The 27485-nt window shown below is 50.9% G+C and overlaps 7 protein-coding genes across 7 annotated transcripts; 4 read left to right on the forward strand and 3 right to left on the reverse strand.

Moving 5' to 3' along the window:
• Nucleotides 1-180: 180 nt before the first annotated feature.
• Nucleotides 181-2829, forward strand: ETH_00011610 (uncharacterized protein; the record flags this gene model as incomplete). The annotated part of the gene is made up of 10 exons (XM_013376543.1): nt 181-250; nt 398-507; nt 620-727; nt 971-1105; nt 1299-1361; nt 1566-1618; nt 1899-1997; nt 2169-2250; nt 2524-2620; nt 2774-2829. The coding sequence occupies 10 exons, from the start codon at nt 181-183 to the stop codon at nt 2827-2829; spliced, it is 873 nt and encodes a 290-aa protein (XP_013231997.1).
• Nucleotides 2830-4027: 1198 nt separating this feature from the next.
• Nucleotides 4028-7682, reverse strand: ETH_00011615 (pseudouridylate synthase 1, putative; the record flags this gene model as incomplete). The annotated part of the gene is made up of 10 exons (XM_013376544.1): nt 4028-4180; nt 4422-4611; nt 4759-4832; nt 4966-5064; nt 5294-5575; nt 5725-5955; nt 6131-6235; nt 6384-6566; nt 6672-6934; nt 7349-7682. 10 exons carry the CDS (start codon nt 7680-7682, stop codon nt 4028-4030), a joined length of 1914 nt encoding a protein of 637 aa, XP_013231998.1.
• A 4164-nt stretch (nt 7683-11846) lies between these two features.
• ETH_00011620 (uncharacterized protein) lies at nt 11847-14571 on the reverse strand (the record flags this gene model as incomplete). The annotated part of the gene is made up of 6 exons (XM_013376545.1): nt 11847-11977; nt 12327-12472; nt 12821-12912; nt 13044-13088; nt 13349-13442; nt 13649-14571. 6 exons carry the CDS (start codon nt 14569-14571, stop codon nt 11847-11849), a joined length of 1431 nt encoding a protein of 476 aa, XP_013231999.1.
• Nucleotides 14572-15044: 473 nt separating this feature from the next.
• On the forward strand, nt 15045-16832 carry ETH_00011625 (uncharacterized protein; the record flags this gene model as incomplete). The annotated part of the gene is made up of 1 exon (XM_013376546.1): nt 15045-16832. One exon carries the CDS (start codon nt 15045-15047, stop codon nt 16830-16832), a length of 1788 nt encoding a protein of 595 aa, XP_013232000.1.
• A 2378-nt stretch (nt 16833-19210) lies between these two features.
• Nucleotides 19211-21223, forward strand: ETH_00011630 (uncharacterized protein; the record flags this gene model as incomplete). The annotated part of the gene is made up of 1 exon (XM_013376547.1): nt 19211-21223. One exon carries the CDS (start codon nt 19211-19213, stop codon nt 21221-21223), a length of 2013 nt encoding a protein of 670 aa, XP_013232001.1.
• Nucleotides 21224-21700: 477 nt separating this feature from the next.
• Nucleotides 21701-25195, reverse strand: ETH_00011635 (nucleolar phosphoprotein nucleolin, putative; the record flags this gene model as incomplete). The annotated part of the gene is made up of 6 exons (XM_013376548.1): nt 21701-21822; nt 21956-22201; nt 22325-22652; nt 22970-24240; nt 24658-24952; nt 25154-25195. The coding sequence occupies 6 exons, from the start codon at nt 25193-25195 to the stop codon at nt 21701-21703; spliced, it is 2304 nt and encodes a 767-aa protein (XP_013232002.1).
• Nucleotides 25196-25969: 774 nt separating this feature from the next.
• On the forward strand, nt 25970-27099 carry ETH_00011640 (uncharacterized protein; the record flags this gene model as incomplete). The annotated part of the gene is made up of 3 exons (XM_013376549.1): nt 25970-26228; nt 26417-26482; nt 26699-27099. 3 exons carry the CDS (start codon nt 25970-25972, stop codon nt 27097-27099), a joined length of 726 nt encoding a protein of 241 aa, XP_013232003.1.
• Between the last annotated feature and the right edge of the window lie 386 nt (nt 27100-27485).

The raw sequence follows: 27485 nt of genomic DNA on the forward strand, positions 1-27485 counted from the left end.
ATTCCGTTTCTTGGCCTTTCAATTGTCGGCTCTTTGAGTTTAAGCCTTCCAAGACAGGTTGCATGGCAGGCAATGTGAATTGAGTCTAAGCGACTTGACCCCTACAATTTCTTATACTTGCCACCCGTTAATGACTGTGGTTGCCATCTGAGCTGAACATCGCCAAGGGAGAACAGAGCAATGGCTCGCCACAGTAAAAACGCAACATCTGCTCCTTTCTATTCTTACCACGAGCGCAAGAAGATCCGCGGTCAGACACGAGTGGAAAATTTCGGATCCTCATGCTCCAGCTACATGGAGCACAGAGTAGCTCAGCTTCGCCTTCCGCAGTTTCGCCGTTTCCAGATGTCTCGTAATGAGGTAATGTCCCTCTCCTTATTCCTATTTGCTTTTGCAGCTCTGGGAGTTGGGACACTAAAAGGAAGGCTCGACACTCGCGCATGCAGGCGGTTTGAAAGCTGTTGGCTTTGCCTCAGCCCGGCCCGAAATCCTCTGGCGACCCCTCAGGTAGTTTGTTGTTATCCTTGTCCGCGGAGAACAGGACGTAGTATTAAAGTCTTGTGACACACCGCAAAGTTCGTGAGAGTTCCGCCTCAAAAATGTGTATCTTTAATATCAGGGCCTAATCTTCTGCAAGGAATGCCTCTTCCTTAACTTTGAGTCTCAAAAGAAAAAAATCCAGAAGGAGACGAAGGCTTGGGAGGCTCTTCAGGCACAAAAGGAACAGGCAAGCCTCAAGTTACTGACTCTACAATGTAGTTCTTCAGCTTCCGGCGCTAAACAGAATACTAGAGCTTGCAATGTATATACATACCCATGAAGAGCGTACAACAACGAAGGCACGAACCCTCATAAGTTGAGTACGTGTGTTAGTACTCAACTGCGCTAACCAATCGCAAATTTCGCATGCGTCTTGCTCCAAACGGATTGGCTTAAGCTGAGTTTATTTTGTGCACCGTCATTTTGTCAGGAGGCAGCAGCTGCAGCAGAGGCAAACGCTACAGCGGCGCAACGCGCGTTCCTAGAGGCAGAGGCCTCTCTCACCTTGGAAACATCTGCTGCGCCTGCCCAGACAAAAAATAGTCCTCAAAGTGCAGAAGAATTTGTAGGCAAATACCAAAGTTGGAACCCTGGCCCCCAACCCTTGTACCTGCGGGCTTTCTTTCAGATAATAAATATTAGGCTAAATGCGGATCCTGCAGCGTGTAGCCTTTGAATTCTGTGCCAAGGCTTGGGTTCAGAAGCAGATTTTAAGCTATAAACGTTATAACGCCGCAGGTTCAAGCACATGTTTGCAGAGACAAACTCTGGAGCAGCCTACCATCAACTCCAAGGAAGAGGCAAGGGCGAAGAACTTCTGGGTATGTGTTCGCCGAAGGGTTGAAGGTCTGAACGGAAAGTAGGGAGGGAATCAAATGCCTACTGTAATGGCTGTTAGTGTAGTGGAAGGTCTGGCTTGTTTGTAATGCTTTTTCGTTGCGGAAGCGCAGAGGAGTTCCTCAGCGCTTTCGCTTACGTGTAAAGCTTGTAGTGTGGTATTAATGGGCTCTGCTTGCCGCGTTCAGGTGCCTGAGAACACACCAGATGAGCCTGAGGCGAAGCTCAAGGAGCCCCAGAAGTGAGTTTACGTGCCACATTCTGTTTTGGTCTGGATTATTCTACTTGAACTGGTCGTTCCTATTCACGTACGTAGCTTCCTGTTCTTTGTGCCCGCGCTTGCGCACGTTTTGTCTAGAAGTGTGTTGTTTTAGAAAAGCGCTGGTGTTGCGTTTATTCCCTCGGGAGTCAGTGTCCCTTTCAGCACTTCTTTTGAGACCGTGCTCGTGCTGCTGCGCCTGCAAAATGTTACTACTGCTTCAAGTGGTCCATTTTTGCGTCGTGTTTTATTTCGTTTTCAGAGGTTTTTGCTGTCCCATTACGGGGGCCCCACTACGCATCAAGCAGCTTATCACTGTTAAGCCAGTTCTTGCTTCCAAAGAAGACACCGAAAACACGCGGTGAGAAAACTGCTTTCTTTTTTTGCTTTCTGTTTTATTAGGTTCTTTATCTGGGCGTACATCGGCTCTTTTCTTTGGCCTGTTATATGCCGTCAAGCAGGGAAATGTCCCGATTCCTGTGACCCAAGGTGGAGCTCCTGTTTGCTATCCGCTCTGTTGTGTTCCCTACAGATGGCTCTGCGCACTAAGCGGCCGTGAAATTTCGCACCAGAAAGCGGCGGTTGTAAAGTCGACAGGCCAAGTTATCCTTCTCGTACGCTTTGCTGCTCCGTTGGTTGCCCGTATATTTGACCTGTGAAGTTTGTAGAATGCACTTGCATTTTTGCCTCGGCGCGGGTAGGTGTATTTGAGCCTTCTTAGTAATTTGCTCTGTAAATTTGCGTTGCATTCTGGTGGGTGGTTGAGGTGCGTGGTGGGTTCTTCTGAGTTTCCTGTTTGCCTTGACCTTTTTTTCTGAGTTTTATTGTACGTACTTACGAAGCATCACGGTGCGAAAGTATAGCTGCATTGATGCACGGCTGCGTAGGAGTATCTGGAGAAGCTTGTCTTTGGAAAGAAAGGAGCACTCACGTCGGGAGTTATTGATAGAAAAGACACGGTGGCTCTTATTCCTGGGGGCACAGGTGCGTTTCGCGAGTGAATGCGGGCAGGCAACGGTAGCAGGACTAGTGTGGCAAGTGGCAAATTTGATAGCCGCAGAAGAGGAAACAGCAGAAATCGCTGTCAGTAACAACTGTAGAAGTCGGTTTCACTGCCTGTTTGTGCTTTGTGAGCAGGGTTTAGTGCACACAATAATGTGGAGGTCGCAGTGGCGAGGCCTAACGTCCAGTAGCTCATCAAGGCGTTTACCTGCCCGCCGTTGCTCCTCTCCTGTGTCGCTCCTTCGCACTGGCGTTTTTTTTTGTTTTATCGCCAGAGGTGGCCAGAGGTGGCCAGAGGTGGGATGCTCGGGTGGAGAGACAGTTGTCCCTGCTCTGTAGAAACGGCATTTTGAGGAGATCTTTTTTGTCCTTTTCATTTTTCCATTACCGAATGGCCGTAGTGTGAAGGTCCAGTTATATGAACAGCTGTAAGGCTTTTTCCGGTTAGGATTGTCAAGGAACTCTCAAGTTTACGGACCTAGTAGTTTCCCTGGTTTTGTTCACAGGGAAAGGCAGTACATAGCTGGGTGTCTGCTCACTAATTGGCCGTTTGCCTGAAAAGCCCAGTAGTTAGTCTGGCCTGTTTGCGCAAGGCCGCACTGTTGACTCTCGAAATAAGCGCGTATTTCGCTGGCGGCAAACCTGTTATGTTGAAAGCAAAGACAAAAAATGAGCTAGACGGAATCTAGCTCCTGTGATTTAGGTGCAACCATCAAACAAAGGCTAGGACGCAACGCGTGTCACACTTTTGAAATGAGGCATTTAAGGCACACTACTTGAGATGACGCTGCAGCCACCACCTTTTGAGGCGCAGAATCGCGTCACTGAGGAGCCCTTAGAAACCACTCCGAGTGGCTGGTTGCCAAACAAGGAGACGGATGCTGAGGGCCCCTTGCAGCTACTGCTGCTGCTGCTGCCGCTAGTTGCAACACTGTTGCTGCTGCGATCATTAAGACCGCGGCTCATAGAATAGCTGTGTTGTGCGCAGATGTTTGCGGATGCTCCGGAAGGCCGCATCTCAGTAGCTGCATTTGGGGCGAAGTGGCTGCTGTTGCTCCTACTCCTGCTGTAGGGTTGGCGGCTGGAGGTCCCAGAACGAAATAGTGCCTTTAAAGTACTGATGTGCACTAACCGCTTGACGGGACTGTTTTTTTCGTTGGAGTTACCGCTGTGTCTGCTGCTGCTATTTGGGTTTGCCTCTCTTCCTGAGTTAGGAGACGACTGCGCCTGCGGCGACACACGGTCACGAACTTCAACACAGACAACAAAAGGTATTTCTCGATATTCTATTCCCTTGGGAAGATAACAAATGTGCAAGCCTGTCGTGAAAGCTGCTTCTCTTCTGCGCTGTAAAGTGCTGTTCGATGCCGAAATATTGCTAAAGAAATATTATCGTTCCTGCACCTGAAGGCTGCTGCTGGAAGCAGCGGCGTAGGCCACCACGGTTTCCTTGACGGCCTGCAATTTCTTCTTGAAAGCATCAATGTCTTCGTGTCGCCGCTGCTCCGCCGCAGCCAATTCCACCTTGGCGTGGACCAGTTCCTATCAAGACACACCAGAAAACCCAAAGACCTAAACACGGCACAGCAGTCACGCGAACGGTAGTAAAGGCATGCAGCAAGAGGCATTCACGACCAAAAAAAACTGACCGAAATTCGAAAACAATAGCTGGACGATACGCCACAAAGTCAGAGGCAATATAGTTTACGAAGTTATATGCAGCATCAAACTTAGGCAGCGGCAATGGCAGCGCACGCTTAGTCAGCTATGCTCTATGCGTCACCTTTTCAAGCTCTTCTATGCGCTTTGCTTTGGCTGCAAGCTCGAATTCCTGCTGCCTTTGCTGCTGCTGCTGTTGGTGCTGCCACTCCCGTTGCTGCTGCAGCAACATTTGGTGTTGCTGCTGGGCACAGGACCAGGCTGCCTGCGTGGGAAGCCGCTGCAGTGTTTCCTCCTGACAGCGAATTTTTTCCCTGCACATGAACAGCAGCAATGTGATGGGAGCGATATTAGAGGGCGGTAAGTTCCTGTGCAAGGTACGAAGTATGCGTAGCCGCTGCTACACCAAAACGTGCAAGCAACTTCTAGTCGTGTCCTGGCTGGTCGTTATGTCAAACTACCTGAGAGCTTCCGCCTCTTCTCTAGATGCGTTTAGCTTCTGCAGCGCTTGCTGGTGTACGGACTGCGTCTCTCCCTACGGACAGGGCACGAAAAATAGCAGCGCAGTGCGACAATGCCCGTCGTACTGTTGTTTTTTCTGTTCTCGCCGCGTATACTAGCCTCTCCCTTGCCACCTGTAGTGAGGCAATGCTGCTGAAAGAGCTGACTTGTTTTTGCTGCATCTCTTGAAGGGCCTTCCTGAGATCACCAATTGTTTGGTCTTTAGAAACGCGAAGCGACTCTCTCATTTCCGACGCCTCCACAACCTGCAGATACTTTCAAAATGAAACTACTTACTTCAACATCCGCAAAATGCAAGCAAGCCGCTCTCAATAGTGATGCGAGCCTAAAGGATATTCCAAATGACGCAACGCACGTGATACCGTTGTCGTTGACAATGCAGTTACTGCGAGACATTCTCTAATGACGGCACTCAGTCGGACAGATAAAGCTACCTTTTTGGTTTGTAATTTAACCTTATACACATAGTAATACCTGCCGTTGGAGTGAAATGATTTGCTCCTGAAGGATTGACGCGGAGTCAGAATTGCCCTTGGTGTGCTGCAGCTGCTGCTGCTCATGTAACTGCCTTTGCAGGAGTCGTACTTCGTTTTGGGCTGTATATTTTTCCCTTGTCTCATAATCTAGTTTATTTTGAAGTTGTTGAATTTCCTGCTCCTGCTGCTTTACTTTCTGCAACAGGATTACCATCCGCTCCTCCTGTAGCGTATGTGGCGGCTGATGCTGCAACTGCTTATGGACTTCCTCCAGCTGTTTCTGCAGTACAAAGGATTGCACCAAACTCGAACGATTTGATTATCTCGTTGGTCAAAGGAACGCATAAGTGCGTTTTTTCCCGTGATGCAGTGAAAGCAGCTTGCTGCCACAAGTAGCAGCGGCAGCAGCGACAACAAACAAAAGCATACCTTGTAGGCATCAGCAATCAGCTGCATGCCATCCCTTTCAGCCTGCAGCTGCAGCAGTTGCTGCTGCTGCTCGCAGCTCTTCTGTTGCATCTCCTGCTGCTGTAGCGTAAGTTCGCGGATTTGCTGTTCTTGCTGTTGCAGGCGTTGTTCTGCTGCGTGCAGCTGTTGTTGCAGCGCAGCTGTTGCCGCGCTACCATCTCCCTTCTCTCTCACTTTTTGGAGTTGCTCAGCCTGCGCAAAAGGTACAATAACTAGCAATGGCTAGCTGCTAGCAGCAGCAAACGCATCAGCAGCTTAGATTTTGATCATGTATTTCTAAGCCGGATCCGTCATATTTGTTTCAACATCTGCATACCCTGCAGTGGTCGTCTGCATTACGACTAGTGCTGATCGTGCAGATTCTTACTGCTGCAAGCTGCTGCTCCTGCGCTGCAGCAAGTGCTGTATGCAGCTCGTCAATCTGAGCAAACAGCTGCGCCAACTGGGGGTTCGTCATATGCCGATCCTCTGCCTGCGAAGAAGCAAAACAACTGGCTGGCTCGTGTTTCCTGCGCTTCTACTGATACACGTGATGCATGAAGCATTGCATCCATTTATGCTAGTGCTTGTGCCCAATGGGGTGATGCTGCTGCTGTTGCGGCTATGAAGCTGTTACATACTTCCATGAGAGCTACTTGCCGCTGCAAACTCGCTATCAGCTCATCCTTTTGTCTCAGCTCAGCCTGCTGCTGCTGTTGCTGCTGCTGTGGTTGTTGTGTTTGCTGCCTCTGCTGCCGCTGGCTTTCGGCAGGAGACAATTCCGCTGGGGTGGTCGCAGTGCCCGTTGACACAACTTCCTGCAACTAAGCAGCAGCAGAAGCAGCAAAAGATGCCGCACTCAAAGATTTACATCCGAAGCAATAACAAAAACGCACATAGGGCTGGCATTAGCTGCCGTGGAGACATACTGGTCGCTGGAGTTTCTCAATGGAGGGAGTCTTTGCTGCCCCATCATTGACTGCCGGAGTGGCTGCTGCCTCTTGCCGCTGCTGTTTCGGTGCAGTTTCCTCGAAAGTCGGCATTTCTAAAGAAGAAGGCAGTGTATCCTTATGCGGCAGGCGCAGCACCGTGGGCTGAGCAGCTTCTACTCCAGCAAGTAGTGCTGCTGCTGCTGCAGGTGTCAACGATCGTTTAGTCCCAGCTGACGGCTGTGGATTAGGTGAGGCCTCGGCTGCAGCATTGCAAAACGCATGCAGTACATAAACGCAGGCATAAGGTTGACAAGGGTTGGGCGAGCGTAGCTTAGCGGAAGATCACGTTACTCGGACGAGCAGCAGATGGTCTTGCCTTCAGTGGCCTGAACATGGGACAGGCGTGTGTTTGGTGGTGGAGATACAAGAGCAGAACAAACAGACAGGCAGTCTTCCTCATCTGCGCGAACACACAGAGACAGCAGCGGCCAATTCGGCAACAGCAACTCCACCAGCAACAGCTGCTCCTGGACAGCTTGAACGGGACGCTGACGTAATAGGGTTGCGAAAGGCAGCGACTCAGTTGCTACAGCAGGCGCTAAAATCACGCAAGTGAGCAAAGCAGTGATAAAAAGCGCTGTTAGCACTCTTTGAGTCTTTGAGCCACGTCTGACCCGCAATGAGTCCCTCTAACTTCGTGCACGAAAAGGATATAACAAAGTGCCCGCTTGTCTTTGTAAGAGGCAGCTCCAGTGACTGAGTATTAGTTCCTGTCTTGTGAGCGGCAACAAGAGACGCCAAGTCAAAAGATGCCCCAGCCACTACTATTCCCGTCTCTCTTGTGTCCACCGCTGTCTCAGGGGACAAAGACACGGGAGCAACAGCTGAATGGTCGCGAGGCAAAACTGAAGAAGAAGACACCGACGGCGATGGGCGCACTCGAGGCAGTAGACGCCCGCCCAGCCGACGAGATTTAGAAATGTCCACTAGCTGGAAGGTAGAAAGCATGAGCAATCAGGCAGGCACAGCATCCGATATATTAAAGCAGCGCCGAAATATTGTTTGTTTGTACAGAAAATCGTGTGGGTTGTGGAAAGGCTGTTTTTGTTTGCGCCAAGCGGTGCAAACTCGACAGTGGCAACAGTACAACCAAGACAACAGTGGACATAGATACGTGACCTCGCAGACGACATGCATTGGCAGATGGCGACTAATTTGGACAGGTAAAAGCTCAGTACTGATGCAAGGGAAAATAAACAGAGGGGGGGAGTAAAGCGCAGGAACTAAGACGGTAACGAAGTCACAGAGGGCCTCCTTTAATCACACCTGCAGTTCTGCCTTTTTTGGAAGAAACAAGCTTCCATCGGCTCCCGCGATTCCCGGTGCAGCAGCTTCTGCAGCAGGGTCAACTCTAGATTTGGACCGCTTGAGGCTACTGCTGCTCTCCGGGCTTCCTTTGGGCTTAAAAAGCGTAGCATTGCACTGAAGCGGAATATTGAGATTAATTTCATTATCTCCCTTCGCCAACTCAATGGTAGCACTCCCACGCACCCGTCGGGGTCCTACAAAGAGACAGGCAACATAACCAACAGCTTCACGGTGGCATCGGCAGAGCGAGCAGCAACAACGGCAGCAGCGCTGGCACCGATGAGGGCTAAATTAGGATCAATAGCACCAAAAGCCAGCGGCAACAGCACAGGGCTCAAGCAAGAGCACCAACAGGGGGAACATTGTACGCGTGTCATGGGCAGTGGAGCAGCGAGAGCGCGCTTGCCTCGAGTGAGATCCACGACGACAACCGCTGGCTCCCCCAATTTAATTTTGAGGGACTGGACGGTAATGCAAAAAGTAAACTTGGTTGCAGCCTCTCGCAGATGGCGCACAGCACGGAGCACGCGCGACATCTTGCGGCTGTATGTTCGGCACTTCCCTGTGAGCACAGAGCATGGGCTATCTGTACTCCGTTCGCTTAAAAAAACAGAGAGCTTGCCTTTACTCAAATCTTGTTCAATGAAACCAACAGCTTGCAGGCAAGGGTAGAGCCGCCGTTTTTGTCTCCTGCTGTCTGTCTGAAATATTTACGGAAACGGCCCGCCTAGCAAATTGCCTGTGTCACCAGGTCTGGGTCCATTTCCTGCCCCACTCCCAACGATTCAAACAAATTGAGCGCTTTTATGTAGAGCAGGACCGCATAAACGGAAAACTCCCTTTTTCAATGGTTCTCCGGGCGTACTGGACAGCTTCACCCCACGCCCGCAAGGTTACGGCTGTTGGAGAGCAAGGCCGGTGTCAAGCACCAAAAAAAAGCTTAGCTGAAATTATATAATCTTTCATGAAACGCGCTTGGCTGTATTTACTGATCCAGACACAAGCCCCAACAAGGCAACAAATGATAGCCGTGTGATACTCAAGAGCGCAGACGGAACGGCTTCACCCCCGACTTTTGGTTCAATGCTTGGGGTAGAGAACTTAAAGATGTATTCTGTGTTGCTAAATGTGTAATAGAAAAAATAATAGAAAGTAGAACTGGGTGTAACAGGTAGTCGTCAGATAGAGCTGCCGAAACGTTGTCGGCTGTCACCGGCATTCAATTACGCGACGTTTCTTGGAAGCCAGCTCTTCCCAGAGTCGTAGAACACTCGAAAAAAAGATCATTCAATACCCTCCGTGTACAAGAGCACCTTAACAACTTGATTCAAGGGTAACGATTATTTTTCTTGCGTGCGTCCGAGCAGCAAGCAGGCCATGACGTTGGCAGGCCGCTGCTCACACAAGCCCCACTGCGGAATGAAAACCTCAGGGAAAATACATATTGCCACCGCGGGCCAAATCAAATTCGATTCCGACAATATTGAATATCTGCAGCTCAAAACACCCTCGTCCGGAAACAAGCGTGAGAGTGCGTAGCGTCCTGGTGCCATCCAGCAACAACTCTGTAAAATCACTAGCGCCTTTCATTCGACACCTCCATATAACGCGAAATTCAAATATTGCATGGGTAAGGAGGTCTTTTCCTCTTCGTCAGGGAGTGCTGGGAAGCTCAAAGTCGAGTTTGAGTGCTTCCTCTGCTTGCCGAGCTAAGGGTTATTCAACAACGCAAAACCGTCTCAAATAAAATAGTAATATGAATCCTGTACCGGTAGAAAGAGATTATTCAAATTTTTCGTCTCCCCGAATGACACCTGTTGAGCAACACAAAGTACAATGACGGGAAATGTCATTACTTAACGGGCGAAATTCTTCGCAGCTCACTATACCCCATGGGGTCAAAACCTGGCAGTAAACTGGCAGAGGTTTTTACTTCTGCAGGCACTGCAGGCATTAAGCAGTCAGCGCCAAATGGGCTCAGCGACATCTTGCCATGCTGAGCGCTGGTTGTGTTTCTCATTTATTCTGCCCAGCAGAAGCTGTCCAGAAGAAGTGAATGAAAGTAAATGAGTAAAGAACACAGGCTGCAGCTGTTCTCCCAGATGGAACGGCCTGCTGGCACAGCAGGGGATGGCTGATCTACCAATGTGAAAATTCTCGATTCATTCAAGCTTTCATAGGGAAGTTCAGTGAAACGAGTGTTCGATCTAAGTAGTGTGATAATGTTAATGAGGAATGCATTACCTCCTAGGTGCTTCTGCTACTATCCTGTGCCTTGATGTGGATAGAGAATACAGTTGCGTCACAAAAGGCACGCCCGTGGACTGCGTCACTGTTTTGCGATTTCATCCAAATCAAAAAATTGCTCGTTATAATGACAGTGTCATGCCTATCTATTGCTGGGCGCCTTTAAAGGCAGCCTTACCAGTAAGTGTGAAGTTTTTTCTCACCTCGTAACGCGTTAGCGGCCTCAGTAAAAGGCTTTTTTGCAAAAATTTTCTCATGCAAATAAACTCGTTCTTGCAAGTGTGCGTCGATAGCCTGCGTGCTCTCTAAGAACAATTACATTCACTGTAACGAGTCATATTTCGAGGAGCATACAGGAGCATTGCAGTTCATTTCCTCTAATTTCGTGCATGCGAAACGACTCAGTTACTCGTGACCACGGGGCAGAAGCACCGTAGCTCAGTGGGAGAGTGGGGGGCTCATAACCCCCAGGTCCATGGATCGAAACCATGCGGTGCTAGGGCTGTCGCCTTGCAAGATCAAAAAACGGATCTTGCAATCCGTTTTTTGAATATGTTGCAAGAATAACAACATCTTGTAGCCGATCGCACTAAAGCATATCAATGCAAAGCTCTTTCCCTTGGGCAGACTGTGCTGCTCAAGTAGGCAAAAAGCAGCAAATGACACCTGCAGCCAGTATCCTAACTGCTTGATTCGGAGCCTCCCTAGCAGTATTAGCTCGAGATTGTATTGTTTCACGCAGCTGCCTCCGCTGATCCTTGTATTTGCAACATTGAATCATTAGACAGAGCATTCCCAGTGTAACCCCTAATATACAGTATTAAGCACGACAATGTGATCAAAAATGACCTCCAGGGTCACATCGTTCCGAATGCGTACATTAGCAAAATAGCAACAAGTAAACGGGCCCATCGTGCCCTGCAGACTCTGTGTTCGGGGATGGAATGTGGAAGTGGAGCTCACGGGGTCAACTGTGGTGGCGTTCATGAAAAACGTAAGCGAAGCTCGCAGAAAGTACGGTTCGCCGTGATTGCAGCAAAACTAACCATAGTGCAAACGCTTTGCTTAGCAGTCCGCCGCCTTCGGTGCGCCTCTGGTTTCTGCTGTCTGTTCGTTGTGTGCGCCGAGGTTTGAAAACTTGACCCAAAATACGCAGCACTATACCGCGAGAATTGGCTACTAGGCTGTAGACGGACATTTCTACTATTTGCATCTCTTACCATGAATCCAAACATACTACTTAATTACGCAGCAACACAGACTCTGGGAAGCGGAGCCAGGCTCCAAGCTCAAGTAAGTGGATTAAAGTAAATTATAAGGGTAACTAGCTAGTGGGCTGAACGATTAAGTGTAACTGCAGCGAAAGCCGTCTACAAAAAGCTCCATTCACCACAAAAAACCTCCATTTCGAAATGTAATACCCCAAGCACCAGGACCCTGACGCGGAGGCCCTAGAAGCTTGCAAGCGAATTCGCCTTGTCTATTGTTTTGCTGCTGGAATTCAAGATTTTCGCGTGCTTATCTTGCTGCTGCGGGTCCTGGCCTTTTAGGGCCAGTTCACGAGTTTTTGCACAATGCCTTTAAACGCTCCTCTTCGTAGCCATTCCCGCGAACGACTCCGTCCCACCGGTAGCCAGGCTTAATACCAAACCTGTTGGGTGGAGCGTCGTGGGGACACTTTGGCCTCTCTGAGCACGAAAACAAATGAACAATCCGTGCGGCTAGGTAGGCCTCAAAGAAAGCTGTTTATATTGCAGTTAGCTTGCTGTGCTATCGATGCTCCCTGCTCTAAGTGCTCCGCGTGTGGCATCTGGTAATACCACAGTGAATACTGTTACTCAGTGCAGGTAGCAAATGCACCAACTGCAGCGCTCATCAGAGAACAAGCAGCATGCGGTGGCCTTGCAGCGCATGCTAATTGCGAATTCTTTAGGAACGACAAATGACAGCACTGGACCCTGCCCTCTATCCAAATTTGATTTTGGATAAGCGCCTCTGATTTGTACGTAAAGCTCCATGGGCTTTGAGCTATCTTACGGTGTTTTTTCTCTCGATCTACGTCCTCTTTCCCCTTTTGCTTCCGGCCTAGGCCCTGAGCTGTGTTCGACGGCGCCTTCGCCAGCGGATCGTCCCACCGGTCGCGTGCTCTTAATTCGGCGTCGTGTTCTTCGTCAATATCATACCTGGGATGAAGCACATCAGCAGGAGGGCCACATATAAATTCACGTAAGAAGGCTCGCAAACGTAACGAAGATGTATTATCCACTCCTACTCTACTCTCCCTTCTCAAGTCCTATAGCAATTCCCTTTGCGCAGATAAAGGCAAAATGTAAGCTGCTGGAATAAGTGGAATGGACAGTGAGTAGAAATCAAGGCCCTGACACGATGGATCCGCACCCGCGGAGAAAGCACAAACATCAATGACGCAACACAGAGCAACTCGTTTTTCTACACAGACGCATCTCCCACTTCATTTCCAGTTATTTTCGTGCAGCTAAAAGGATCTCTGAATGCAAATGCAGACACTTCACCTCGCGAATGGTTGCTTTGCGATTTTCTCTTCTTCCTTCTTCCTCGCTTCCAAGTCTTCCTTCTGCTTGAGACCGGCGCCCCATTCGAGTACCTATACAATCAGGAAAACAGTTCAAGAAATACTCAACCACGAAGGCTCATGATTGGTCAGCAGAAAGTGATAGGCCCTGTTATGTTTCACTGTTGATTACCATAGCACCAGCATGCTAAGAGCACACTAACCGGAGCAGGGCCTCTCTCCCGCTGTCTTTTCCTCCCCTTTGCTCCCTGAAGGGTCATAGCACCAAAACCAACACAAACTGGACAAAGAGACATAAGCAAATAGCAGCTTCAGCTCTTACTTCACAAATTTTACGGTTCACCTCCCAAAGTGACACTCCACACATACGAGCGCCCGCCTGCACATTGCTGAAACCCTAAAATCTAAATGCAACAGCGTCAACCCTGAAGCCTGAGCACATGCTTTGTGTATAAATTTGCCTTGGGCGGTACATTATCAGCCGCACGCCCATACAGTGTAACCGCACTTCGAGGGTCAGCCACTCCTCTTCAGATATAATGCGTCCTTCTCTGTCTCGAAAGATGACCCGACTGGCAGGTATTTCACCTCTTCGATGACTGCTGCACCCACCCAAAAATCCTTAACCCTAGAGCAAGTATTATGTGACATTAAAACACACCAGAGTAAAAACATCGCCGCCACCTAACAACGAACTAGAAGGTAACGCTGCGAATTCCCATACGGAGCTGTAAGTCAAGTGTAAGAAAAAACCATGGTCACGAAAACACAAACAGCAAGAAGAATCATAGAACAATTAAAGTCTTACTCTCCCTCCGCATCTCCTTGGGCTGCGCTTTCTCTGCGGCGTCTTGGCGGCGAAAGGTCCCGATCCCTAGCGTCCCGTTCCAGCGCTGGGTCGAGATGGGCGTCAGGACCTCTGGAGCTGCCGCCTCCACGCAAAGATGCAGCAGGAGATGCACGCCGCCTCGGAGGAGACAAATCTTTGTCTCCTCCTTCACGCTCGAGGGAAAGAGGGCACTGCGACCTTCTGGGAGGCGAAAGATCTCTGTCGCTGCCCTTTCTGTGTAGCGACAGATCTTCATCTTGAGACGTTTTCCTGCCTCGTGATGCAATACATTTTTCAGTTGTCCTCCTCTGAGGCGAAGGGTCGTGGTCTGTCTGTGTTAAGGGAAGCGGGCTGTCAGCTGGAATTTCTCTTCGCGCCCGTCTTTTGTCATAGGGAGAAGGAGCTGCAACTGGAGACACCGCACGTTCAGCCAAAGATTCATCAATGGCAAAGACCTCCTTCCATGCATTGTTCACTTCTGGGTTCTCTATCTCGGAGGTAGCCCCCTCCCTGGTGCTCTTGGGTTCCTTGGGCCCGCCAAGAGGCCGATCCCAGCCCTCTTCTCTAGCGATCAGCTGGGCTACCTTCTTCTTTTCCTCCTCATTTAAAGCAAGGGTCTGACCGTCCTCCCCCACTACGTGTACTTCCTCTTCTTCTGAGTCTGGCAGTTCTGGCTCGGCTTCCTCGTCGGCAAATAAAAATTTGTCACCGTTGGCGTCCCGTCGCAGCACCTTGAAGAGGGTCTTCTTGGTGCAGGCCCTTGAAGCCTTCTGTTGGGGAACTAGGCAGGCGTCAAGCTCGTCGTCACTACGAAGCTTGAGGCCCCCTTGGTTGACAGGGGGCCCCCTAGGTCGCCGGGGCCCCCTCAAATATTTTTTCAAAAACTCCGGCTTACTTGTCATCGCTGTTCCTGCCCATTATTGAACGAATTTAAACAGAAGTTCAAGCTACGACGGCGAATTGAAACCTTCCCTAATGCATTTGTCTGTTGGGTCTGTAAGACAGCACCGCTGCATGCAACACCAAGCGGAGGCAAGAACAAAAGAATGCTGGAAATGTAGAAATGTGTTTGTTCCCTCCAAACTCCCGAAAAATGTTTGAAAGACTTTTTTTCTAGGTTCATGTTGTGTCACACACTTGCAGGCAAGCCTACCTGGCATCACCACTCAGCGGCTCTCCCTCCAAGGGAAGTTCATTTATTTTATACGCTGGTCAAATAGCGCAGTATATGTATCTTTTAACAAGTGGAAACAAGCAAAACTTTATGCCTCCATTTGCTTATCCATCTGGCATCTTTCTTCGCCGTGCTGACTATCCAGCCACACCTTATCTTTGTAGTGCCAGCCGCAGCCGGACGTCTCAAAGCAGGCAACAAATGCTACCCGAGCCGCATCTAAACAGATCCGGGGGTACACTACGGCCACCAAAACCGGCCGAGAGCACAAGCAGTGTCTCTACTTCCGACGAATTGGGCAGGGAAACCAACAACGGCAGCAGTAACACAAGCGACGGCAACAGAAGCTGCAACAGCTCCAGCAGCTCGAAAGATAATGTCACAACGAAAGAGGCAGAAGCCGCGCCGTGCGAAGACGAGCTGCTTAAGCTATCCGCTACAGGGTCAGGTGGTAGAGCCTTGGATGAAGACGGAAATGAAATGACTTCTTTCATGCTACGGGCACCTATGTTTGTCTTACGTTCATTCCAACGGTTTATTTCGTCGTTCTCTCACATATTGACCCGGATGCCTGGCATCGTGCCTTTGTTTAGCAAGAAATGCCCCAAAGTTGACGCACATCAGTTCAAGCTTTTTGCGGTCGCTTTTGTCATGCTACTGGCTTTGCGGCTACGGCGCTCCCGACAAGCTAGTGCAGGTCCATTGGCCCAGAGCGGGGTCCCTGGAGAACAAGTGTCGTCCACCTCTTCTACGTCACCGCGAACTCGCTCACGGATACCTCCCATGCCCACAGGCTCCTTTTTCGGTTGGTGCACCCCCCGACGACGGTCGAAGGCGCAGAATGAGATATCGTTCTCACAGGTGCTGCAGCTGATAGCAGCTAATGCGGTAGAGGAGGTGCAGTACTGTTCTGGGTCTCGTTTATTGTTATTCTTGAAGGACAAGAGAAAACTAACATCCCATCTCGTTCCTGGGGCTGAAGCGGCTTTCTTCCGCGCTGTGGCTGCGCAGGTGCCCCGATTTCAGTCTGTGAGGACGGCGACAGTCTCGGACGTACTGTCTTTCTCGTTCCCCATTTTCTTTCTCATTGTTTGGTTTTGCTTACTGCGCTCCCTAATAAAGCCTTTGAAGGGAGGGAAGGACACAGGCACGGACAGAGGGCTGGAGGCTTGCCCTCCCGCTACTTCCTTTGCCGACGTTGTCTGCAAGCAGAAGCATGAGCTCCAGGAGATTGTACTGCTTCTGAATGGGGAGGGTCTGTACACTGCAATGGGTGCCCGGCTACCTCGTGGGGTGTTACTGGTGGGACCGGCTGGCACTGGCAAAACGTTGCTAGCTCGGGCGGTAGCAGGAGAAGCCTCTGTAGGCTTTTTGTCGGTCGCTGCATCGGAATTTGTCGATACGTTTGTGGGCCAAGGGGCTCGAAGGGTACGAGAGGTGTTTCAGGCCGCCAGGAAGAGGGCCCCTTGTGTGTTATTTGTCGACGAGCTCGACGCTCTTGGTAGCCGCGTAGGCCCTGTGGGCTTATTCAGCGGACACGAAGAGTATGTGCAAACAATAAACCAGTTCCTTATGGAAATGGATGGGGTGACAGGAGGTGCTGGTGGTGTTGTTGTTGTTGGAGCGACAAATAGGCTGGATGCCATTGACGAGGCCCTTCTGCGATCTGGGCGTTTTGATCGTCACATTTTCTTGGAGCTGCCATCACTTGAAGAACGGCATGAAATATTGAAATTGCATGCAAAAAGAAAAAAGATGCAACTGTGGACAGATGCCTGGTCCCACCTAGAGGTCATAGCCGAGGCTGCCGAGGGCCTCAGCGGGGCAGACCTAGAAAACCTGCTGAATGAAAGTGTCTTCAGGGCAGTCAGGAGGGGCGGAAATGCTGTCGACCGTCAAGCCCTGGATGAGGCACTATTGACTCTACTCCAGCGGAAGCATACACAAGCAGGAGTGCAAACACTGACTCAGAAAGGGCTGTGTCTTTAAAGCCTTTCGTCCTCAGGCTGGCTGTGCATGGGTTTTTTTCTCGTCAAGGAAAACACGCAGAAAACAACAACAGAAAATGGCACAGAAGTAGAGACACACACCAGAGCGATTTGTACCCTGAAGCAGGTGGAGTAAAATCCAGCAAGGACTGTAAAGAGATTGCTTGGCTGTGGGCATCTACAATTTTAGCTGATACTACCCACAACTACTAACCGCATCTTTTCAGGGAATATTGTGTAATTGCTCTATTCTCCAGTAAACTACAGCTTTGAACCATTCATTGCATTAACAGCCCTTCTTTTGCGCTACAACGAGCATTTACTGGTATTTGGGGGTCTTTGCTCGCTATTTGGGGTCACCCATAGGATGACTGCAATCCACCTTAGGAGGACGACGGCTTTCAGGATGAACTGATGATGCGATTCCTCACCATGTACAGTGATTTCTCTCCCATGGCCTCACTCAACAACCACTCGGCGGCAGTACATGTTTGCACTACCTTGCTAGCACGCAAAGCCTCCTTGGGGCAATTTCTCACGCATTAGTTATACTCGTTAGGCGAAGAGAAACCGGCGGAACCAGTAGAGCAAACACTACACATCACTTAAACGGTTGTGACTGGCCGAGTTCGAAGTCGGCGTCTGTGAAGAGTTTGGGGACGAAAAACGAAGCATTTGGCACGCTTTGTGTTCCACCCCTGTAGAGTAGAATGTGTTGGGGCCATGCGGGTATTGGTTCGGAGGCAAGTAGCATTCCCTAAGCACCAGTTTACACCCGATGTTTCAGGTGGACTTTCTTGTCTTGTGTCAGAACTGAAGCAGGACAGTTCATGTGAGCAAGGTGTGGGGATTGTTAGGCTGAGGACAACATGCTTTTCCTTCTGTGCATCCAGGGCCCCACACAGACATCGGTAAGGCCTACAATTTATATCAATGCGTCTTTGAGCTGCGTGGTTACGTGCTGTCGTTTGCACCGCGTGCATCAACGTCGCAAGTATTCTGGCAAGAACCACAGGGGATCCGCTTTTCCGTTCTGGCTCTCTGGGACTTTTCCCCAGGAAGTGGCTGCTTTCGGAATTTCATTTACCACTGGGCTGTGAGTAGGGGAATGCATGACAAACGTCATGACTATCAAGGCCATCAGGGACGAGGGCGCTCCCGGTAACGCGTACGACAAGCAGGGCCCATCCCCCTGAATGCATCACAAGGAAACTGATTATCTTCAAAGGGCGACTTAAACAGGAAATGCCCTATATGGAAGGATAATGGTCCTAACTCCCCCTCGGAATGCGTGCAGCTGCAGAACAAGCAGGCCGTCTCACACTGTGCACTCTTAGGAAGTGTGTCAACCGCAGCTGACGGAGTCTCAGCACAACAAACTTGTGGCCAATGCGTGATAAGTTAATTACTTCTCCATTTTGTGTATATTTTCACTGTTCTGCGTACGGCTGTGTGCACTGTGCACTGCTGGGCTGTCAGGTAAACCGAAACTGACGGGCCCTCTGGCAGCAAACCTAGTAGCCTGGCCATGATAAGATTATTTCTTGTATTCGCTGTAAACCATGAGTGCTGGGAACACTGCTGTGCGGTTTGTTCCGGGTATGCCCCCGCAATGCAGAGGTGGAGGGCCTCCCGATCGCATGCGTCGTTCACGTGTTCGTACTTCAATCAAAATAACGGATAGCGCAGGTGGCTGTCCAAGATGTTTAGCATTTCTTATTTAAAAAGGACGCCTTGATACAGCTTACGGTTTTGCCGGGACTTCCATAAGATTGCTGGAGGCGGTGACAATAGCATCAGGCACTTTCAGGCTCGACAGCGTTCAGCGGCCGTTTGCCCTACTCAGAGTTTTTTTTGTAGCTCACAAAGCATGATTAGTTCTTGTATTCCCATATGGTGACTTAGCCTCTGCTCATAGCGGCAGCGCCTACTTCGCGCGGCTCCTCTGTGGCCCGTTTCGTCCTTATCTGTCCATCAATCTGTGCAGACGGTGCAGAGATCTCTATTTTTCTGCCTTTGACTCTTTGTCTTCCGAAGTCATTAATCCTGAACATGGATGGACACACCTGGCATTGCATTTATCGATGCCGCAGCTTGCAGAGCCTGGTAATGCTTCCTCAGCGGCCGGCGCAGGCGGCAGCAATGCAGCACTGCACCACCAGTTGAAGACTCGAATACTTGCTATACAGGCCTATTCTCATCTTGCATGGAGGAGGATAGCAGTGCACACATTTTTATGAGAAGGCTACCGAAGATTTTCCTCAAGGTCAGGTGCCAGCCACACATTACGTCTTCTGCGGCACCAAGAGGTTCTTGCTGTTCCCAAACAGCGACACCACAAACGGCGAAAGGTCAAAGCTGGGCACGAAGAGCTAGAAAATGAGCAGCTCCTTCTCAATTGAGATATCTCGCGACGATTTTCCCCAGAGAGGGGCATCGAGAAGCAGCAAACAGAGCAGCCGGCGCAACAACAGTAGCAGCGTTAGTCACGAGTTCGATGTCACCCCTTCTGAGCCTTTCTATCCCGAGTCAGGCCGGGCTGGCCAGAGAGGGCGGTGGCAGCCCATGGCTCGCGGCGAAGCTCAAACCCCCGGGGGATCGGAGAATGAGGCCTCCGTTAGCTCTGCCCCGGCATCTGCTAGTCCCAGTGCGGGCCCATCAGGCTGTTCAGTGGACGCCACGCAGCAACAGCAGCAGAAACTGAAGCAGCAGCAGCATCGGCAGCGACAGCTGCAGCAGCCGGAAGGGGAAGGCGTTTGTTACTTGAACCAGTCTCGGTCCGAAGTAGACGACGTGCAGTCATCATTTGTCTCAGGCGAGGCGTATGATCGTTCATGCCAGCCTGAACAGCCCGTGAACACAAACGATGAGGCACCTTGGGAAAACATGCAGTTGGCTCCGCTAGCTATTGAGGGCTCCGTGGCGAGTGGAGGTGGGGCTTCTCGCGCGTTGGGTTCTGCAGGGCGAGCGTCGCCTGCCGGAGCTGCTGCGGGTAGCAGCGCCTTGCTGAGGCACGCCTCCACAACAGGAGGACGGGGGCCAACGCGGCAACGCAGCGGCCGGAAGCAGGAAGGGATTCTGAAACGGCCGACAGAGAAGTGGACCCTGGCGCAAAGCTCAGTGGGAGAGGACGTCGTAATAGGCCAAAGGGGCACTAAGCTGTGGCTAGCTCCTGGGTCTGTTTTATGGCGTTTCTTTCTGTGCGCGTTGGCCTTGAGAATTGGGAGCTCCCTGGCGCTGCTAGTAATCGTGCTAACGACGCTGGAGCGGATGGGCCGCGCTGTCTCCTGTGTAGACATGTCTAAGTGCGGCGGGGGGGGCGGCATACTGGCTTTTCCTATCCTGCTTCGGGCTCTGCCGAACTTCGGGATCGGCGTTACGGCATACGAGTCCATCACAGGATCCTTAGTGGCGGGATTGGTACTAATGCTCCTGCCCATGGCCGGCAACTGCTACTTTACGTGCCAGGCGCTGCTTAAAGGGACGCGAAAGGCGTACCTCGATGAGGTCAAGGTAACTACCTGCTGTACCGCCTGGGTGGGTGCGTGCGTGGGGGTGTTTATTCCAGTGGTCTTCCTTACGTATCAGTTCTGTGACTTGGAACGCTTCGATGTTAACGGCTCACTCAGGCCTGACAGTGCATCTATAGGAGCGGCATCGATCAACATGTGCAACCAGCTGGGGCTTTCGTGCGCTTGCCTAGGTGTTGCGATTCTCTGCGCGTGCAGCACTGGCTTGTTGGTGTTTCAGCGATACTCGCGGCTCTGGGCAGCGCAGCTGGGCCTTGGCTGTGTGAAGTTTATGCTTGCGGGATATCTGCTATGCTCCACCATCATGCTTGGCGGGCAGAGCAACCAAATGATGCTTGAAACGATGGATACGGCGGTGCATACGGGAGGGCTTCAGAGCGCCATGATAGTTCAGATGGGCCTCTTTTTTGCTGCGTTGAAATGGGGTGGTTATATTCTCGCGGTGAGCAACATGGCTAGCGGGGCGTTTACTGTGTGGATGGCGCACTTGCGGTCGCACTTACTGTCGTGTACGAACATGCTTATTAATTTCGTCTTCTTTTTCACCAACGCTGTCTCCTTCTTCGCTATGACTTTCGAGTTCGCAACCCTCAACGTGGTGTGTGACTACCCAACGTACCCTATGCAACAGACGGAGCGGGCGGCAGCTGAGGCCGCCTTTTTTTGCACTATTAGACCCCACTTTATATTCCTGTGGCTTCTCGTGGCACTGTTGTCGGTTGTCCGTCTCGCGGAACTACTCGTTAGTGCGCTGCTCTTCCACCGCGAGTTCTGCAGTGCCAAAATACCCAAGCCAGGAGCCCTCCCATCCGCTCCAAGCATCGACTCTCTACCCCCGAAATGGGGTTCTAGGAACAAATAATCTGAATTACCAACTATGGGCCATATTTGTGTCCCATCTTTACAGAATTTGAGACTTTCCACCCTGTACCGGCATAGATCGTTGGTTTGAATCCCGCAAGGCCTAGTGCCCACGCTTGTGCCTAGACCACCACTGCCCCTCTTACGAATCGATTCGCATTTTGGACCACGTGTGTACAAAGGCAAAATGAGCTAAAGCATTACGCCTCGCGCCCTCCGTTGTTCCAAGTGTCAAAAATTGCGAGGTGTGCGAAGCCGAGCGACAGCGCAGCGCACCGAAGCCCACAGGTGCAAAGCTACGGACTGGCAGAAAACTGGCTATCCTGCATTGCCTTCGCCTATAACGCTAAGTTCAGAACCCTCCCCTCCGCCCATGCTGCATCCAGGGAAGGGCCCACGACCCCATCTGAATATCTAGCGTCGACCCAACATGTACTCAAGTAATTGAGCCCACAACTAAAATGGAAGCACGCGCAGGTCAGTCGCTGTCATCAAACGTCGTCTTCTTCCCCTGAAACTCTTGCACGATCCCCGCGTTTGCAGCCTTCGCTGCAGAAGCACCGCCCCCACGACCTCCTCGGAACCCCCCACGGCCGCCACCTGCAAGGAAACTCCAATGGGAAACAGAAAAAGCCTGTAGAAAACGCGGCGGTTCAAGCAACGAAAACCAAACGTAGCATGGTAGGTTCATGAATGCAGTACTTGCTTGCCGCAAAGCAAACCACGCGCCTACCTCTTCCACCACCCCTACCACCGCCACCCGCACCGCCGCGACCCCCACGTCCGCCTCTGCCACCTCTATCACCGCCTGCGCCTCTGGGTAGCGCATACGCTACCCAAATTGTTCTACCGTCCAGCTCTGTATTGTTGTACTCAAGTGCCTTCGTGGCAGAGTCCACGGAGTCAAACTCCAAGAAGGCTTGCCCACGAGGCTTTCCACTGTCTTCGAAAACTGGGATACGCACTGCCCGAATCTCTCCTGAAACAAGGAAGTTTCAAACCAACAGAAAAGAATGACGCAAATAAGCACTTGAGGGCTCAAAAAGTATGGTAAACAGCAACCCAATATGCGCAAAACCAATGCCTCGGCCTCGAGGCCTACCACAGTCGCCAAAAGTTTCCCTGATGGTCTCTTCAGTAGTATCAAAGCTCAGGTTTCTCAGGACGATTTGATTACACGGTTCCGTCTTGATCTTGTCTTCCCTAGGAGAGGTGCCTTTCCCGTCACCTTTTGCCCTATCACCCTGCTGCCTTTCAGCTGAAAGGTTAATCCGCAATGTGCGGCCTTCATACTCTGTCTGATTGAACTCTACAGCCTTCGCAGCGCCCTCCTCGGATTCAAATGTGATGAAAGCAATTCCCTTCCCCTCCAAAATCTTTATGCGAGTTGTCGGCCCACAATCCGCCTCAAATAACTCCTTCAGCTGCTCCTGAAAAGACAAGGAACGACACAGACATGCATACTCCAATTCACTCCGATGCAGAGGCACCGACGCGCAGCATGGACTTCGGTCTACCAATAGTATATGACCCTCCTATCCCGTGACGCCATGTCAAACTGCGCCAAGGGTCAAACAGAAGCCACTTCATTATTGCAGGGTAAATGGAGGGACCACGAAACCAGCCACAGATACTGCAGCAAGACGCGTCCCGCTGGAGCCTGCCAGCACATGGGCACTCAAACTTGCGGCAATCACCTTATGCAGCACATACGCCCGGTACACGCCTGTGGTCTTTTCCTCCTCACCTCTGTAACGGAGTACGGAAGGCCGCCGCAAAAGATCTCACTACGCATACGGGCAGCAGCGGACTGATCAGTGAGTTGCAGCTTCTTTTTCGGGGCCTGTTGGTGGTCCTGCCCCTGCTTTCTCTTCTTTGAGCTACCATCAACCTCCATATCCACGTCCGCAGCCTTCCCTTTCTTGTTTGCAGTTTTTTTATGTGGCTGCTTTTCCGCCTCCACTTCCGACGACCCTGAATCAGAATCACCAGCCATCGCCTTTTTTAGCGGCGCTGCAGCCTTAGCCTTAGCTGTAGGCTTCCTCTCGGTAGCATCCTCTTCAGAAGACGAGTCATCTGAGTCAGGGTCCTGCGCTGTTGCTGCCTTCTTCGGACCTGCCGCCGCCCTGCTCTTAGCTGCTGGTTTTGTCGCCGGGGGCACATCGTCTTCAGATGAGGACTCATCTGAATCAGAATTCTTCGCAGCAGTTGGCTTCTTCTGTGGCGGGCCTACCTTGGCCTTGGGTGCTGCTTTCTTAGTCTTGGGTTCTTCGTCAGATGAAGAACTGTCGGAGCTATCAGGCGCTGCAGCCACTTTCTTCGTAGGCGCTGCCTTGGCCTTTGCTGCTGGTTTCTTTGCCGGGGGCGCCTCATAGTCGGAGGAGCTCTCCTCTGAATCAGATTCGTCTGAATCCGAGTCCTCTGCTGTTGCTGCTATCTTCTTCTGTGGCGCGGAAGCCTTAGCTTTCGGCGCCGCTGTTTTGGCGGGCGGCTCGTCGTCAGACGATGTTTCGTCTGAGTCGGGATCCTGGGAAGGCGCTGCTTTCTTCTGAGGTGCTGCTACTGCCGTCTTACCTTTGGCTGCTAGCTTCTTCGCTTGTGGTGGTTCGTCTTCGGATGACTCATCTGATTCAGAGTCCTTTGGCGCTGCTGGCTTCTTCTGTGGAGGTGCCGCCTTCGCCTTTGGGACTGGTTTTTTTGCCTGAACCTCGTCATCAGAGGAGGACTCGTCTGAATCCGAATCCTGCAACACTGAAGCCTTTTTCTGAGCAGGGGCCGCCTTGGCCTTGGGTTGCGCCTTCTTCGGGGCGGGCTTTTCATCTTCTGAGGAGGAGTCGTCAGACCCGGAGTCATTTGGTGGCGCGGTTTTCTTTAGTGGGACCCCAACCTTTACTTTCTGTGCTGGTTTCTTTGCTGGTGGCTCATTTTCAGACGAATCCTCTGAATCAGAACTGTGAGTAACGGCTTTTTGGGGCAAAGCCGGTTTAGTCACTGCGCCTTTCCCCTTTTTTGCAGCCGCTGCAAGCAAAACAGTTCGAACGCTCGGCAGTCAAGCACAGATACATCCACATAAGGTGGTAGTATACGGTGCACAGGTAGTTCTGAGTTGCTGCCTTTTGCACGTTGGGCGAATTCCAGATCAGAGATCTTGGTGGAAAAATATCAGTCCCGAAAGGTCAATAGTAGCAAAAACGCTCATCATCTGTATACCGCCCACGCAAAAGCGCGATACATACATAAGAAATACAAGAAATACGATAGTTACGCATGCACTAGCACTGAGGCTCATTAACCACATACTGCTGTGCACGAATGCACTTCAACGAATGCTGGCCCACATTGAACCAACTCAACAATCAGTTTACGCTTTGCTGGCTGAACGCCATTTCACATTGCTCGTTAATAGGGCAAAACAAGGTAACGGGCATAACGTACGTGCGTCATCTTCTGACGAGCTTGATTCGGAAGAGTCCTGAGCCCGTGACTGCGCCTTCGCAGCTACTCCTTTGCCAGATGTTTTTGCTTTTGCAGCCGCTGCCTTCTTCACTACAGTTGCACTCGGCTGATCCTCGTCCGAGCTGTCGTCGGACGAGCTCGGTGGCGGCACCGGGGCAGTTTTCTTCTTACTCGCGGTGGAAACCGGCTTCGCAATTGCTTTCTTTGGCTGAACTTCCTCTTCGCTCGAAGAAAGTGAATCGTCGTTCGCGACGACCTGTGCCACTTTCGCTTTCTGCGGGCAAATACACACAAGCACCTGTCTAGAATGCCGATAGCTCCGGAAACGTAGAGCTCGAGGACAATTCTCCCAGGGAGCTTTTTCGTCTTCAACGAAGCTATATTGCCTTTCTAGGGACCACAGTATGCCGGGAAAATGTTCCCAGGAGAGAGTTTGGAGATATTGAGCTGCTCCTCGCGCCCCACAGTTCCTCACAAGGTCTTCCACATTCTCCTTGGCATTAAGGCCCCCATGCATTACACCACCTCTTACAGAAAAGAGAACCACGCACAAAAAAATTGAAGAGAACTTACCGCCATTGTCGTGGTGCAGAACAGGAAGGAGGCTGCAAACTTGTTCTAATGTGGGGCGGGCGCCTACAGAACGGAGCCTTTGCAGGCGTGTACTTTCAACAAGGTAGACACACTTGCATAAAGAAGCCAAATCCTTGGCTCTCCTTTATAGTAAATAACAAACTGCTCACAGAGCACGACAAGAAAAACTATGGGCTCCTGTTGAAAGGGACTGTGGCCTCACTGCCCCACGCCAGCCCAAGCAGCGCAATGCATGACGGAGGCTTTGAGGGCCCCAACCCAACAAGAGCGCATCTAGCATAGGCAACTTCATGTAAGAGGAGTCTCCGCATCTAAGCGCTTAGTACTTTCATTTAACCTTGCTACTTATTTATATCGCTTTTTTTATCTCTTCTTTCAAACTTGACTAAATAGCTACAGGTGGCCGCTGTTGTCATTCGAAAGCGCGGCGCGAGCGTCATCCCCGAGCCAGACTTGCCAGCAAGCGGCACTGTCGATTCTGGGGATGAGTTGTTTCTCCTCGCCAAAATTTCTATCTATTTTATTGGGTTAATACATAATATTCGTGCTTTCAACTTTAAGGCTAGAGGAAAGTGGCCGATGGGCTCGCGATCGTGGCGTCTTGACGAGCGCTAGCAAGTCTTCTCTGGTCAACCCCACTGGTCGCACAACGGAATCAGACGGACAGCTCATTTGATGGCTTTTTAACCAGAGCGCAATGAAGGCTTTTAAAGCGCAGACGTATCACTTGGTTGTACTCGGGATATTCTGCTTTCTAAGCATAGTCGAAAGGGACTACCATGGAGCTCAGGCGGCAAGGCTCGCTGCAACACGAGCAGCGCGAGATGAAGCAGCCCAAAAACTGGATAAGTTGAAGTCTCCTGAGGAGCTTCAGAAGGCAAAAGAAAAGATGGCGAAGCTGAAGGAAGACATTCAGACCCTCCTTCTGGAGAGCAAGGAATATAAGCAGGCAACAAGTCGGTTTGACAGTGTTTATGTTCAGCCTACTCACGAGACACCCTTAACGAATGGCGTATAATGCATCACCTTATCGATTGATCTTGTATTTGCTTGTTCCAATCTCATAGTGAGGCCGCCTAAGACCGTGTTACCAGTCAGTAGCCGTTTACCCACTGTATGTGATCGACTGTCTTTGTGCATGCAGTTAAAAAGAGTCAAGAGCAGGAAGTCGCCGAGTTTACTCCAGAGGAGCTCGAAGAAACCGATTTGTGTACGTCAATAAGCACTCGTTGACCGAAGCTTCTGTACTCCTGCTTGTTAGGACACAGCCTAGTATTGAGGCTCTGACTATTTTCACGTGTAGGCATGAACAAGTGCATCCTTTACCCGTTGCCTGCGAGTGAGAGCTGTATAGAACGAGGAGCGTAAATGTGGTGGTGGGGAGGCAGAGGTGCACGAGGTTGCCTGTGTTGCCGTGTGGTCACAGGGAAAAAGGAGTACGACAGGTTCATGAAAGCTGAGAAACAAAAGGAGTGGTGGGAGAGGCTTAGCATGATGAGCGGAGTGAGCGCCGCAGTTGCGGGCGGTCTGACGGGCTTTGGAAAGGCTCACGAAAATGCAGGGGGCGTAGCGCACAATCCGTCAGCTGCTCGGCTTGTTAGAGGGGCTGGCACTGTAGCTCTAGTTGGGGGTGCCTTGGCACTGTTTTCGTGGCTGATGCGCCGGCACAACAAAAAAAGGCAGAAGCTTTCCAATGCCAGGCTTGCCCGCATGCAATTTGAAGCGCGGACGGGACTGAAACCTTCTGATGAGAACGTTCTAGGGCCCGACGAATCCGACATTTTCAAGCCCAAGGGTAAAAAGGATAAAAGGAGGGAAGAAGATTGACCGTGCGCCTCTGCGCATTATGACAACGGATGCTCAGACATTCATTTTTTCCGCTGAGCCATACGCTTCCGCAGACCAAATGCAACGAGACTGCTCCCGCGTACAAATTACAGTAGACGATGCCGCGGAAGGACAAATGGGCAGTTTCCAGTGCACGATTGGCACACTTGAAGACGGCCACGGGTGTGAAGGAGCGGCGCTTCGTACATGCCAAAGGGCGACTCGGCGAGTGTTTTTTTCGTGGGAAACGGGAGAGAAAGGAAGGATTTGTAGTGGCAGTATTCCTCTTTGTGTGCAAAGTAGATGGGCAACTTTGAAGCTAACACTTCGTGGATGAATACAGTCTCATAAGAACTTGAGAACAATTCGAATACATTTCAACAACA

The sequence above is a fragment of the Eimeria tenella genome, genomic scaffold (assembly GCF_000499545.2).
Source record: "Eimeria tenella Houghton genomic scaffold, Eth_scaff37, whole genome shotgun sequence".
Lineage (NCBI taxonomy): Eukaryota > Apicomplexa > Conoidasida > Eucoccidiorida > Eimeriidae > Eimeria > Eimeria tenella.